At 27.2% G+C, this 15613-nt stretch overlaps 1 protein-coding gene across 1 annotated transcript in view; it reads left to right on the top strand.

Moving 5' to 3' along the window:
* Window positions 1–3907: 3907 nt before the first annotated feature.
* LOC129960591 (uncharacterized) overlaps window positions 3908–15613 on the top strand; it is a 147397-nt gene continuing 135691 nt past the window's right edge. The window contains exon 1 of the mRNA XM_056074089.1: window positions 3908–5964. Within this exon, the coding sequence (XP_055930064.1) occupies window positions 4525–5964 (1440 nt within the window). The 5' untranslated portion in view covers window positions 3908–4524. The remainder of the gene's footprint in view (window positions 5965–15613) is intronic.

Genomic DNA, 15613 nt, shown 5'->3' with positions numbered 1-15613 from the left:
GTTGGTTTCAAGATTACCCTTGAACGTTAATTTAATTCATCTCCTCCTTTAAAGTTTCTTTCTCAACTTTAATGCAGTGATTGGTATTACATCTTGCATCAGCGTACGTGTATTCTAAAATGGAAAATTTTAATTCATTTTTTTTTCCTGATGAATTACATTAACTATTAAGATATACTTTTAGAAAGTGTAAATCTATCGTAGAATCCTCAAATTCATTTGCTAAAAAACCAGCATGCGTTGAGCATGATATTTGCTGCTAAAAGGGATTTCATAGCTTCATGGTATTCCATTTCGATATTTTCTCATTAGTTTCCATGTTCTTTTAACGATGAAATTGACACGGTAATATTTGTTTCATCAGATTAAAAATCAATTTAGGTCTACATTGAAACTAATTTTTATTCGCTACAAACATCTGCTTTGTGCACTTTTACCTTAAGCTGTTGACGGTGCATTGCGAACAATTCATTAAATAAGATTCTTGTTGTAAGCCAGACTCTCTTTACTGTATTTAATGACACTGTTCTCGGATGAATTACTTGCAACCATTATCCAATTATGGATTCAGGGGGCAATTCTCTATTATTAGTCTTTAAATTTTTATTAAATTTTCTTATTTTTGTATCGTAAATATCAACACAAAAAAGAGAACTTAAGTAATTAAAAAAAATTCTAGTCATTAAAATCGGCATTTGATTCTTTTAAATTTCTTTCCGCAGTTAATTTTTATAAACACTGCCAGGTGTTAGAAAAAGCAGGATCTAAAAGGATCTGATATTCTTTTATACTTTAATGGCATATAATAGATTTTACTTTTCTAGGAAGAAATTACTTGTATTTTGTACACAATTTTATATTCTTTAATTGTGAACTTTGCAATGATTTTCAATTTCTTTATCATCTTATTTGTTCTATGTAAATTGAGTTTAAGATAATTTACATTGTAAACTTCTTTTTGATAGATACTCATGAGCATAGTATGCTACTTTCTGTTTCATTAAAAAGTGTACAGAAGCCTAAAGACAAAGTAAAAAAAATGCAAACTCAGACGATTTGGAAGGGGTAAGTTTCATTTTTAATTTCTAAATTATAATCATTACTCATATTATTTCTTAGCATTTTATGAGTTATCGATATAACATCTAATAATAATAAAAAAATGTCTTACGCAATTTTGTAATGCCTTAGTTTTTAGTGATTTCAGTTACATAAGTGCACAGTATTCTGAGGTAATTATTCTTATGTTGTTTTTGAGAAAATATTAAAATTTATTTTTTAACTTTTATTGCAGAGGTAAGTAAAGTTTAATTGAAAAAAAGAGCAAAATAGTTATAAATAATCGAAAATATATTTTTATAAATAAGCAAAATTTAAATTAAAACGTTCTCCTTTAAATTAAATAATTACAAAATTTTGAAGAAAAAGGTAATTTATATGTAGTGTAATTTGAATGTCTTCAGTCTCTGATTGTGGGATTTTTGAAAATTTCGTCTGAAAAATTCGCCCAATGATAAGAAAATATTATATTCAGTATCAATAATTTTCAATAACAAAGAGAATCGGATTTTTTTTTTTTAGACCATAGTTGTTGTTTTTTTTTTTGGGGGGGGGGCTAAAAATTTTGTTTTATATTTTTCATTCTTTTAAACTATCTCTCCAACAACTTCGTTATCAAATTACAGAAAAAGTCAAAAGATAATGTATTTCTTCAAAAATATTATTTTATAATATCGATATCTAAATATGAAGTACTTCAAAATAAAAATAAAATCTAGAATATTGTGAAATAGCACTAATTGTAATAAATTACTGCTTGTAATAATCGGTATAAAATGCTATTCAAATGACATTTTCTGCAATATTACACTTGTATAACTATAATTTTAGCAATGATTAAATTGTAGTAATGGTATAATTTTAGTAATGATTAAATTTCAGTTATAAGGAAATCAATCATAATTTCTTGTGCTGAAATGCAATTTTATTTTAAACTTGCTTCATTTACATCTTGCAATTTATTTTTTAAGTTAAAACAGATTTGAAATTTAAGACTTACTAAGAGTGATTTATTTTTTGCTTCAAGGGCAACTTTTTTTAGTAAAAAAAAAAAAAAAATGTCTTCTACATTTTTAAATCTCTTTTTAGAACTGATCTACAAAATAATCAACTCCACGGATTATCTTTAGTAGCGTTTTGAAATTAAAAGCCAATTTGTTTTCTTTCCTTTTTATAAGGCCTCGAAAATACATCTGGTTGAAAAGTTAAGATGTTGAAATGTTTCATGAATAGTGTAAGGAATCAGTGATTTATAAATTGACGCCCCTTCAAAGACATTTTGACAATTTCTGTTCTTGGTTAACGTATCTTTCTTTAAGAGCTCACTATTTTCTTTTTCAGATTTTCCATTAAATCTATCTCTTCTCTTTAAGAAACTTTTTTCCTCTTTAATAAAAAAATATCTTTGTAAATTAATATTAGTTCTATAAGCGTATTTATTAAGAGTAAACTATTCCTTCATTATTGTCTATAATATAAAATATGCGTTTGCTAAATCTTCGCCAGTTCCATCATCATTATTGTCTATAATACAAATGCTCTAATCTAAATATGCTTATTAGATCATTTATAGATCCCAAATTGTAAGCAATTCAAGGACAAACTTTAAATTCAAATTTACTAACCAAATTCAAATTATTTCCTTTGATGGCGCTGTTGAATATTATTCTAATTAATTTATCTAATATATCACATTTGCCAATTATTTTGCGCTATGTCATCCTTCAAAGCCGGTAGCAACTGGGTAAAATGCCGTCTTTTCCTTCACCAATACCCATAATATCAAATATCCAGGTAAAAGAAATGTATAGAGCTCGATTATTGGCCCGAATCGACTCGTTTATGCTATCATACTAATGAGACATTTCAGAAGGCGGTAAATGCAAAAGTCTATTCTGAAAGCGAGGACTTCCCTTTTTGGCTGGTCGATTGGAAGAGGAGTTTTGGCACGAGATGGCGTTGTGGCGGGGACCCCTCTCAGTCCAGCTGCTGCTCTCAGCGGCGGGAGAACTCTTTTGAAGTTCTTCCCCGCGTGTGGCTGAACGCTCTCAAGGGGGGAGGGACAAAACTGAAAACTGATGCTTCTTCGGACGCAACAAAAAACGAGTCCCGTGTGTTTGAATCGAGCCGTTATATCGACTAAACACGATCCAAATGTGATCTCAAATCTAAAAAAAAAAAAAAATCGAATAGGAGATTTTCGACTGGCCAAACCTTTTACAAGAGGTATGTACCTGTTGTATACATATTAATTGCTAAGAAGATCAATTTAGGATAGTATGCACTAATATTATAGCACCCAAGTATGATTCAACTAATACTCAAATCCACTGATTTGAACTTTAAATTATAAATGTTGTCCTATCCTGAAACCACCCACACAAGTACGAAGCACCTTATTCATAACTTTGCACCTCGTGTTCACTTCATAAAGAAAATATTCTGGACAAAGTGTGTTATATAAAGACTTCTTTTGACTAATTTTTGCAAATCCGATTTGTCACCATAATTAACTTTCACCATCAGGCAGTGTTGATCACACTCAAGTTAATTTCTCTGCCATAAGTATAATATTTGTATACCGAAAGACTAAAAAAACTTCCAAAAACATATAAATGTTTTTTTTAGTTTCACAAAGATAATCCATCTAAGATATTCAAAGAATTTCAATATTTATAAAACACAGAACTGGTAATAAAAAACTATTTTTCGATGAATGTTAAAAAGATTTGTTTTAACAGATTAATCGAACTATAAACTTGAACAATTTTTATGGAAGCACATTTGATTACATAAAAATATTAATCTGATTGTCATTGGTATATGTGCAATTCAATTTTATTTATTTTATTATTGTAAAATATATCATTGGGAGTGTATAAGCAAAGTACATTTTTCACGTTTATTACTTAAAACTCGTTTAGTTTTGAGACTGTAATGTTCGTCTGTGACTGTATGACTGTAAAGTTCATCTAAGCATAATTTTTTTTTTATTGGCTCAAGACATTTTGCCGAATTCAGCCATTTCATCAAATAAATTTTAGATATCTTCGAAATAGTGCATTTCTAACTTTCACGTTATCAATTTTTCGCAACATTTAGATTTTTTTCCAATTTATTGAGGTTCTTTTATTTGTCTGCAAAAAAAAATGTTCATTTTCTTCGGGCATTTTTTTTTTCGATCATTGATATAATAGAGACTTAGCGGAACTCGCTTTATTCAGATGCTATCAAATTGTGAAATTTGATAAGTGTTTTCGAAAATGAGGAAAATTATTCCTGTTCTACACTTGCATCATGACAGCTCTGAACTGACTTAATTTACTGAATCTTTTATCATACAAGTCATTATGTATGAATAATATTAGATATCATTAAAATACATATCTAAATGTTCTTATCATATTCTTTACACTCGTCAGTTTAGATTTTACAAGAGCAACTTTGATACAATTCACTTTTAAAATGGTAACGTTGAAGTATTTACTCACAATAATTGTACTTTATATCTTAATGCCCTATTTAAATGAGGCACTATCAAGCACTGATTCACAACATTATTATGTCTCACTTCACCATGATGATAAAATTAATTTAAATAATCTCAAACTTCAAAAAATTCTTTTTTGCTTCAAGACAGAAAAAAATGCAACTTATGGCACTTTCATAAGAGAGTTCGATGCTTTAAAACAAGATAAATATTTTCCATACAAATGCACTCCAACCTATATAGTGGATGCAAAAAATTATAATTTGATTATGAAAGATCGTAGCAGAATTTTTCATTGCTACGTTTCTAATCACCGTTCAGTATTACCAGCATTTCTAACAATTCCTCATTACATGCCAACAAAATTGAAAGAGAAAAGATTCTTGCAGGATTTAAAAGCTTCTAAAAGAAAAAGCATAGCAATGAATTTTATAAACAGAAAATTCGCAAAATCTTTTTTGTGGAAAACCCCTAACTCATATCATTCCAAACTTCAGTCTGAATATAAAAATAAATTTTACTTCACAAGATCGAATTACTTCTTACGTCTAATTCGGAACAAGACTATTAAATACGGGAAACGAAGCCTTCTTCACAGACGAAATAACGGCTATTTCGGAGATGGAAGTTTTACGAGTTATAAATGCGTTCTTCTGCGTGCTGTGCCAAAGCTGCTTGAAGTGTTCAACAGAACTAATTTTTTCGAACTTGTGGTTCTTGATAAAAGCGAAAATGCTAATTTAAGGCTTGGACCAAGAAATAAGGAAACTGATATTCAACACATTCCACTCATTTCCCCATATATTGATTATAAACATGGGAACTATCATAAAAGCGGCACTGATTCTTCCTTCTCAAACAACATTAAAATATTTGGCGAAAAAAATGTCGACTCTAAATCATATGCAAAAAGATACCAGCATACCAATACAGACTTGCCCACACCTAACAGGAAGTTTGATTATTTTAATAAAGATCACTTCTTTCGTTTAAAACAGCCCCTCCGTTGCTCTAATGATAAAAGAGAATGTTTCTATAAAACCCATCGAGATGCTAATAAGACAGATTTCCGTAAAAGTGTCAAGAGAAGTGCTGATTACGTCTATTCCGACATAGAAGATGCATCTAATGCCAATTTTATGAACGAGACACTGACAACCGTAAATGATATGGCGGACAACATGACAATGGACATCGGGACAGATAATATGACTACAGAGATTGTGACAACCGAAACTGATTTGAGAAGGATCGTTTACCTACATGGATTGTTTGAGATGAGTCGCGGGGATTGTCGAGACTTCCCAGAGACTGGTGTGTATGAATACAAGGCTGCTCTTTTGGCAATTCAGCATATCAACTCAAGAGATATCATCGAGGGATATAAACTTCAAATGTACTATAATGACACTCAGGTAAGTTCATTTTCTTTATTTTCTTTAATATGTCGCTATCGAATTCTAATCTATAAACATTTGTGTAATGAAATTGTTTGTGTAATTATGTATTTACTTATTTATTAAATTTAAGATAAAATAATTCAAAAACTGACTTTAATATATGTTAAGTAATAATAATGAAATATGAGTGTGTTTTTTTAAGTTTTGATGCCATATTATTTATAGTATCTCTGAGCACTGCATAGCTTTTCAATTTAAAAATTATCAAAAGACATGATATTTATTAAAAAGTTTTTTAAAGTATAGTTTTTTAATTTATGTAATTTTTTTAAGTTTTAAAATGGTTTTGTGGAATGGATTTTGTTTCTAAAACTGTTTTTATAAGAATTTCGGAGGTAATTGTTAGGTAGAAATTTCAGCAATGAATTTGATCTTTGAATTTTCCTAAATGCTGGAGGATATAGATCACAAAATTTCGTATCATATCAAGTTTTCCTTCAATATAATTGATAGAAAGACTCAAGAGCAAATTTTGAACAAATAGATTGTTTCAATATCTCTTTGTAATATCCTTCGAATATGCACATTAAAATATTTTAGATGTTAGCATCATTTAGCACTCTCATAAAAATGTAATACAAAAATCGGCAATCAGTAGCGCTTAATTTACTACAACAAAAAAAGTTATAGAAATGCAAAAATAATAAAAAGAAATTTGATTTCATTTTCCATTTCAAAATTAATATGCTCTTGGGGAAAGAAAGAGAAGTTGAACTTGTTTGTTAATATTTTAAGCAAAATCTCTGAAAAAATTTTACCCCAAACGAACATATTTGTTTAATCATGCTTTAGTTTCAAATCAAGAAAAACTAGTCAATTAAAATTTGTTTCATATAACAGCTATTAGAATAGCAATAGTGATTTTTTTTATTTGACTTAGTTAAATTTGAACAAAAAAAAATTTTTAGAGTATTAATGGACTGCGATATTTCTGTATGTATGTATGTATCACTATGAAAATAAGCTAAATTTGGTTTATTCAGCACAGAGGATTATTTATAAATGAAATTTTCCGTATAAACTTTAATGAAAAAAATTATCAAATTAAATTATCAAAGAATTCATTGCAATAAGATTAAATTTTTAAAATTATTTAGAAATTTAACGAAGAAAGAATTCCATTCCTTATCAAAAATTTTTCATTATCGTATACTTTTTTATGAGAATAATAGTGCTAGAATATTTTAAAAACACAAATGCATCATGTAAGGTTAGAGACTTGCATTATTGGGTAATCGTATGCTGAAGAAATCAATCTTTAAGATACTGAAAATATTCAGTACATTTTTAAAACATTCTTTTTGTGCAATTTAAACCCACTTAAGTTCATTTGTTATCATCATTGTTTTTTATTTATTCTATAATATTCTGTTAGTTTTTAAACCTTAATCTGAAATGCTTTATTTTTATTATTCCGATAAATTCACTTATTTTGCATATCTTAATGAAGGAAATTAAATTGAAATTTTTATTCTTATTGGTAAATTTATTACAAGTGATATTTGTTTCAATGGTTTGATACTTATCGCTTATCTGTTCTTGTACCATCAAAATAATACCATCTCTAAATACCACTTCAAAATTGAATTTCCTCTATGATACAACTATTTGTGTTTCATTCTTTTTAATTTCAAATGTAACACTCACAGAATTCGTGTTAATTTACTCAAGAATTATATAGGAAAAATTATAATTATTACCATAGCTTTCTCTGTGAACAAAATTCGTATGACAGTTCTTTTTTTTATTATTATTATTAAACTTTTAATTTTTCGAGAATTGTTTTATATACTGACTGAATTATTCGATATCCTCAATTCTGTATGCCTTTGTAATAAAGTATTAGAATTATCACAAAAGATAATTTATTCATTGAAAAGATAATTTATTATTGGCAGATGACCTTTCAAAGTTCCAGGCAAAAATTATCATTTTTATTGTGAATCTGTAAGCGTCTGAAGATATTCTTTATAAATTTTATCTAATCTTAAATAAAGACATTACGTCTCATCATAGATTTGACATTATTCTCTAACATGTTAACATCAGTGCCCAAAATTCTAATTATGTCTTTCGTTTACCAGTTTCTAATTAAACTTAATTAGAATTAATGAATCAAGAGATTCTTGGTCACACGCTCTTTCAGGCTAATGTACACGAAAATGAAACAAAACTTTATTATGCAAAAACATCTGCCCAAGGTAAAAGAATATATGAATCTGAAATTTCATACTCACGCACTTTGAAACACTAATAAATGCGAAAGAAAAACAAAGCTGATTATACAGAAACACCTGCCCAACACAAAAGAGTTCATTCGGTTGCATAACTCATTACCACACACTTTTATTTCTGTTTGATTAAGGAGATAGTATGAAATATATAGTAGAAAAAAAGCATAAGATATGACAGGCGTTTTTCATAAATCTTAATTACAAATTCCAAGCACAAGCATTATTTTTAATTATTTACTGAAATCTACCTTTTAGTGTGAGATCACTTGGATTTCATTTTTTAAAAGAATTCAGGTAATTAAAATCACTACGCCTGAGGGAGAGAAAAATTTTCTTTTGTCTCTGTCGATATACTTATGTAAAGCAGATTAATTTAAATTAAGGAAACATAATTAATAAGCAAAGATTAAAAAAATTTCATATAAGGGCTGAAAACTTCATATTTCTTTATACATTTTTTTTTATTCAGGAGTGAAGACAGTAATGTCTTACTAGGTACGTTAATGAATTTATGAGCTTTTAGATACAGTTATGTGTAATACCACCTGTTTTAGATGAAAAAAAAATATTCCTCAGCAAGTATGTTTTTGTATCTAATGAGGAAACTTTTTACCAATTTAAAGCAGTTTTTTTTCCCATCATTCATTAAGCTCTTCGAGTATTGATGATAAATTACTGATATAAAAAAATTTCTTCTGATGAATTTATATGCAGCAAGAATTATAACATTAAACATTTTTTATTGAAAGCGAAATTTCCTTTATTTATTGCTTGACTTTCAAGATCGTGTCAGCATTTGTAAGAAGCTTAAGCTTTCACTTTTTATTCAAATTCTTAACTTATCGCGTCATTTAGTTCCATTGTAACTTATGAAGCAAATAAATCATATTGCTTAAAACAACAAATATTTCGAACAGTTTTAATATCAAAATTAAAGTATCGGTTGTCATCAGATAAATTGAATCTAGGCAATAAACCAATCAGAAAATTTCGGCCGATGAATATTTTAAAATGTTGACAAATTTCATTCAAAGTTTTGTGAAACCTTGTAAATAATTATCCTCTTTTTGCTTAAAACATTATTAGTCAGTAAACAGAATTTATTGAGCACGATTGATGTGGTTTACCAAACGGCTCCAAGCTTGAATTTTACTACATGATTTACATAAAGACATGGTATGACCTGAAATAATGAGCAATGCACGTTAAACTTCCAAAACATAATATACTTGTAAAAAAAAATTACGAACTTCAAATTTTTTTCAGTGTCATAAAATACTCATATTTAGGTAGTTTTTAATGAACTATCGTTTTGATGATCGTTGAAAATAAAACCATACTAACTGTTGAAAAAACATGTATTTTCATTCTTGTAAAACGTGTATAGGTAAAAGCATTTCTATCTAAAGATATCATGAATATTTTTTTATTGATTTATGCTTGAATTAGAGAAATTTCCTTGCTCTATAAGCAAAAATAAAAATATTTTTTTTTCTCTTTAAAGTACCAAAACTATCTTATCACATTTTGAAATACAATATTTGGTTTTCTGAAATTTATTGTAATTCTTTTTACACAACTCAAATGAAAGTAATTAAAAATTTATTTATCTTTTAATTCTTAAAGCCATCTCATTTCTAACTCAGAAGAAAATGCATTTTGAGAAGTTTCGATATTATGTATCAAATAGTTCATAAAGAAGTTTACTTTTTATTTCTTTCTAGCATATGCCCCTTTAATATAAAACGGTATAAGTGTTTCATGTATTTTTTATTTATTAATAAGTTCATATGCACAAGGCGTGTATTTTCATTCAAAATGCTGCATGCTATTTTATTTATATGTACATATTTATAGAAACAAAAAAAAGTACGTATATACTTTTCCGCATCCGAATTTATTTAAAAATTGCGCAATTCGCATTGAAATGTAAATTTTCGCATTGAAGTTATTGTATTCAATTATCTGCTTATTTGCATTGAAATGCTTTCAAATTCTAATAAATATCAATTTTCATTTTTTTTTAATTCTTAAAAGTAAGAAAAGGCTTGTAATTTTTTTAACTTAATAAAAGTTTTGAGTTTTATTTGTCTACAGTTGTAGAAAATAAAGTAGATAAATATTCTGCAATATTTTAATGTATTCCAAAATTATTCTTTAAGTGATTTCAGTCATCAAAAATGCAGCTGAAACGGATATCACCATATTTCATTATATTCATCATGTAATTTTACTGCATTTAAACTAGCAAAAATTTACTGCAAATTAGTAAAAATTTACTGCTTTTTAAAATTTGTGCAATGAATGAAATATCTTCTCACATAACTGAAGTTCCTAGAAAATTTTGTGTGAATTCAGTACTATTTTCTTTATATTTCTATAGTTTCGCCAAAACAAATTGTATATAGCTAAAAAACTATAACGTTCACAACTTTTCGAGTATTCAAAGATAAACAAAATAAGTTAGAATACTTCAATAAAATTGAGATCAATGAAGTAAATCCTTTGCAACTCAATTCCAGTGAAGTTAAATTTAAAATGAAACGCAATCTTTTGGTTAATTTCCGATACAACCTTATAAAATAAACATCAGGTATCCAAGTACATCCTATTCGAGCTCCTGTCAGAGAACCGCCTTTAGTTTCTAACTTTAAACCAAAAATCTGTCAAAAGATTTCTATGTAAAAAAAGGTTCGCTTCTCGAAAATTGTACATATCTACAGAATGCGTATTGCAGAAGAAGTCTAAAAAATTATAGTGCATATCTTGTTTCATGAATTACATCTAGAAAAATCCAGAAAATTTTATGGAAAAAAAACTACTTTTAAATTGAAACTTTCTATTCGATAAGAAAAAAATCCCTAAAATTCTCCAAATATTTTCAAAAAATATTTGTTGAGCATGTTTAAACATACGCATATCTTAATTACCTTACACATAAATATTATGATTAGTATTTATTTATTAAAATTAGCATCATCCCAGTAAAAACGAGGCAAAATGTTAGGTATAAATTTTCCTAAATTGTTTAACTGATACAACCTAAATATTGTATATATTGGTGTTACAAAATTTTTCTTAAGCAAAAAAAAAAAAAATTCAATCAACTTTTGCAAATGTGTAAATAGTGAGATTATTATCATCGCTTTTATCAAATATGTAGTTGCTTTCTGATAATTTAATATTTTCTAATCTATGACATCTTATTTTCATTTTATTTGTTGTCACAGTATCATTTTTTTTTAATTTTAAAGACACAGAATTAAAACTGCGAATCAGAACATTTGTAAGCTTAAATTTCTGACTGAAAATTATAAGGAAAATTCTATTGTCTGAAACATATTTTTTAAAAGCTGCTTTGGATCCAGATTTAGTAAATAAATCAAGTGAAATAGGCATAATAAGCTTCGAAAAAGCGCTAACGCTGAGCTGAATAAAACGCAATTTTTAACAAAAAAGAATTGTTGAAGAATGTCAACTAACACTGCACACAATTTAATAATGCGTTTTCTCGAAAAAAGATACGCATTAAATAAAAAGATGATTAAGTAAAAGTAGTGCTGTTCTTCAAAGAGCGTGTTCTTTTGCAAAATAAAGGATCGATTACTTCTAACTCTGCGTATTAATTCCCAGAAGACACAGAATGCAGAAAGATAACGTTTAGTTGCATAATAAAAGACACTAACATGAAAATGAAAACTAAATATGCTGTGGGAATTGCAAACATAACAAGAAGCTCGGTTGCTTTGATTTATAGTCTCTTCGCCGCTGATTATCTTATTAAATTCATATTTTTTGCTTTGAGTTGGAGGATTTGTCGTGTGAAATTAAACCAGTTCATTAATTTGGTTTTTATTCTTTCTGAAATATACATGAAAAATAGTAGTAGTTTAAGCAATTTTTTGAAAGTAAAAATCTAAAAAAAATCTTTAACTATTTAGGAATTTTTTTAAGCTAATAAGTGAGTTTAAAATAAGATATTTTATTCTACGCTATATGTGTAATAACTTACAGATGATGTAATAACATGTATGTATCAGTGTATTTAATTTTAATTGATTTTAAATTAAAAGAAAATGCCAGTTTATTTTTAAATGCACAAAAATATATAAAATAACTAATTATAAAACTTTACTCATTTAATTTTCCACATTTTCTTTATTCGAGAAGAAACTTTTGACAAAATATGGTACTTTTAATTTAATAATTAGTAACATTAAACAACTAGCTTTATTTTTTATTATTAAAGAAAATTTAACTACTCATTCTAGAACTTGATAATTAGATCCAGAAGTTTCATTTTTAACAAACAAGAAAGGTTTTGATAAAAGCAGTAAAAAACTTGACGATAAGATTGTTTTCTATTTTTTTCTTCTCGATTGTTGGATAAATACTTCAAAACTTTGTTTGTCAATAGACCTCCTAATCGATGCTCACGATTTTAATTACTACCTTGTCTATAATCAAGATTAGAAACATCATAAAAAAAAGTTTAGCAGTGTTCTCTCAAAATAATTCATAAAAATGCATTGTTCTAGAAACACATTGAAAAATCTTGAATATAATTATAGAAACTGAAATATATGGGAAATTGTTTTATATAATTGAGTTTTAAACATTTATTTATAGTATTTGCATTATTATATTGGTATTTTATTATATGTTTCATTACATTACTGTATGTTATTCATGGTATGATATTTTAATCACTTCAACATTTTCTCACAGTTTTCGATATCGACACAGATTTATAAATATTTATATTAGATTTTCTTATTATAAGTAAATAAAATTTAGGAAAAACAAAGTTTTAGTTGTGAAAATAATCATATATAAAATTAGGAACACTCAAGTTCATCAAAACTTTAGTTGCTCTTACATGATGTTGATAAACAGTACCAATTTTTTAAATATCTAAATATCAAAATATGGATAATTCTCAGTTAAAATTACTTTTTATTTGTTTATTTATATGTGCATATAAGAATATTTAAAACTTACAAAAAAAGATAAAGCATATAAAATATAAATATTGTATTTTGAACGAAAACTGCATATTTCTTTAAAATTAATGTTTAACATTTTCTTAGGGTTTTATTGAAATTACTTTTTTAGTACCGCATATATACTAGTAGTTTAGTTTTTAATAGTTCAGAAAAATTGCAAGAGACTTCTTTCCTAAAAATATATTATTATTTATATATTTTGTTGGGTTACGTGTTGAAACCTCACAATTTAGAATTAATAAATGCTAAAAAATTAGCTGCAGAAATATTAGAAAGTATTGATTATTAGATTCAAGTTATATCCGTTGTCTAATATTTCTGTTAGATATTGATTTGAAAAAAAATGATTTTTTACTAACATTATCTAATTTTTAAAAAAAATATTTCTTTGAATTTGAAAGGTGTTGAAATCTTAACTTATTTTGTTTCTATCTTCAATTTTATTGACAACTTTGCTTTTTTAAGCATATATCCTCTGCGTATATCCTATTTTTCTTTCATATTTACCTTTTTTCTAATACAGCTAAATAAATCTCAAAAAAGGTGTTTTTTTTTTCAAATCATTCAAACGTTAAAATGAATTAATTTCATTGTTTCTGCTCTGTACAAATCGAAAGCACTTATTTAAACCGTGGATAATATTGCATATCCTTTTATATCATACATATCAAGCCTCCTACTGATATGAATTTGCTTTGATCAGTCTTTGATGTTTTAAACTATTTGATATCAGAGTAAAATTATCTTTAGTGATCAGGCATTCAGTTCAGAACCTATGATTTTAAAAGGATCAAAACATTTACATTCGATGCGAACCGTTTTCAAATAAATGTTCGATTTAATGGATTCTACAAAATAAAATGACTCAAAATCAAGCAGTTTCCAAATACACTATAGAAAGGAATTCGTGTAAATCGGCAATTAAGCGAATTGTTTAAAAACGCTTTCTAACTTCTCAATGACAGGAAAAATGAAAATTATCCATAACTTATTCTGTTTAAAAAAAGTGGGTGAAAATTAAGGTTATGGTAGAAATGACACTGTAGCATTCATTCTATCATTTATAAGTTATAGCTTATAGAAATGAATTACTCAACTACCTTTTAGAATGTTACTTAATGCATCTATGGATGAACGTTTCAGTTATTATTATTTTTTTTTAATATTTGTTAACAGTGAAATACTTAAATACATATCGAACTAGAATGAGATTGATAAATGGATAAAAAAGCATTTTCGGGTATTTTTTCAGACGAAATAAACCATGGATACTTTCAAAATATATGCAGTATTGACGATACTGCATAGTAAAAGAAGAGACGGATAAAAATGTCACTCGTATAACATTAAAATTAGATTATAATGAAGTAACCTCGAATGATTATTGTCTGCAATATAATTCAGCAATCATCAATGATTAATATTTGAGCCTGGTCATTAAAAAAAGCATTCCATTGTTATGTAAAATACGACAACTCGATTGGTTTGCTCAAAATACGATTTCGGTTTTCACCAAATAGACCGACACAACTCAAAACGGACTTTTTCTTTTCTGACTTATTCTATAATTTTATCATCTTAGGAGGTTGCGGGAAGGTTGAATTTTAAGTTCCAAATGGAATCTTTCTTTCTTTGTGTGTGGGGGGGGGGGGAGAAGGGAGGGATTTCAAAAGGTGGTGATTATTTCAGCATTGAGTCCAGTGACTATGTCATATTCACTTGTTACTAATCTTTCATAAGAAGTAACATTTATATCGGTCTGTTAGTTCTGTAAATGATAGTAGTGATTGAAAACATAGCTGATAACCAAAAGCCTATCCATTTTTAAAATGCCACAAAAATTGTTTTTGGGAATCAAATTACTCTTAAACATTCATTTCAATTAATTATATTTTCCTACTAAAATGGCGTAATTTCACGGGACGTCGCAATCGCATGATCAACGTAACTGTTCTTACTCATTTGTTTAATTTTACGCTGTGCATTGCTTGCACGTTTAATTTCCACTTGCGAAAGACGTAAAGAATGAAACACTTTTCTTCATCAAATAAAAATTGTTTTCTTCATCAATATTGTTTTCATCATCATTTGATGAAAACAATGAAATGAAACATTCTGGAGAACTTGCGGTACATAGATGCCTGTTATGAATAAACCTGCAATCTCAATTCGATTGCAGTACAAAAATAACATTGGTATGCCAAAATGCTTCAAACTTAATGTGAAAAGTTTAATTGTAAATAAATGGAAAAACATTCCTAAGTATAATGATTTAATGTAAAATATATTTTATCTGCTGAAATTTCAAAATTTAAAGCATGATTATCAAAGAAATTGACAATCAGATAAGATCAGAAATTCGAT

The sequence above is a fragment of the Argiope bruennichi genome, chromosome X2 (assembly GCF_947563725.1).
Source record: "Argiope bruennichi chromosome X2, qqArgBrue1.1, whole genome shotgun sequence".
NCBI lineage: Eukaryota > Metazoa > Arthropoda > Arachnida > Araneae > Araneidae > Argiope > Argiope bruennichi.
The sequence above is the reverse complement of the archived record's forward strand: the minus strand, read 5'-3'. Positions and strand labels throughout refer to the sequence as shown.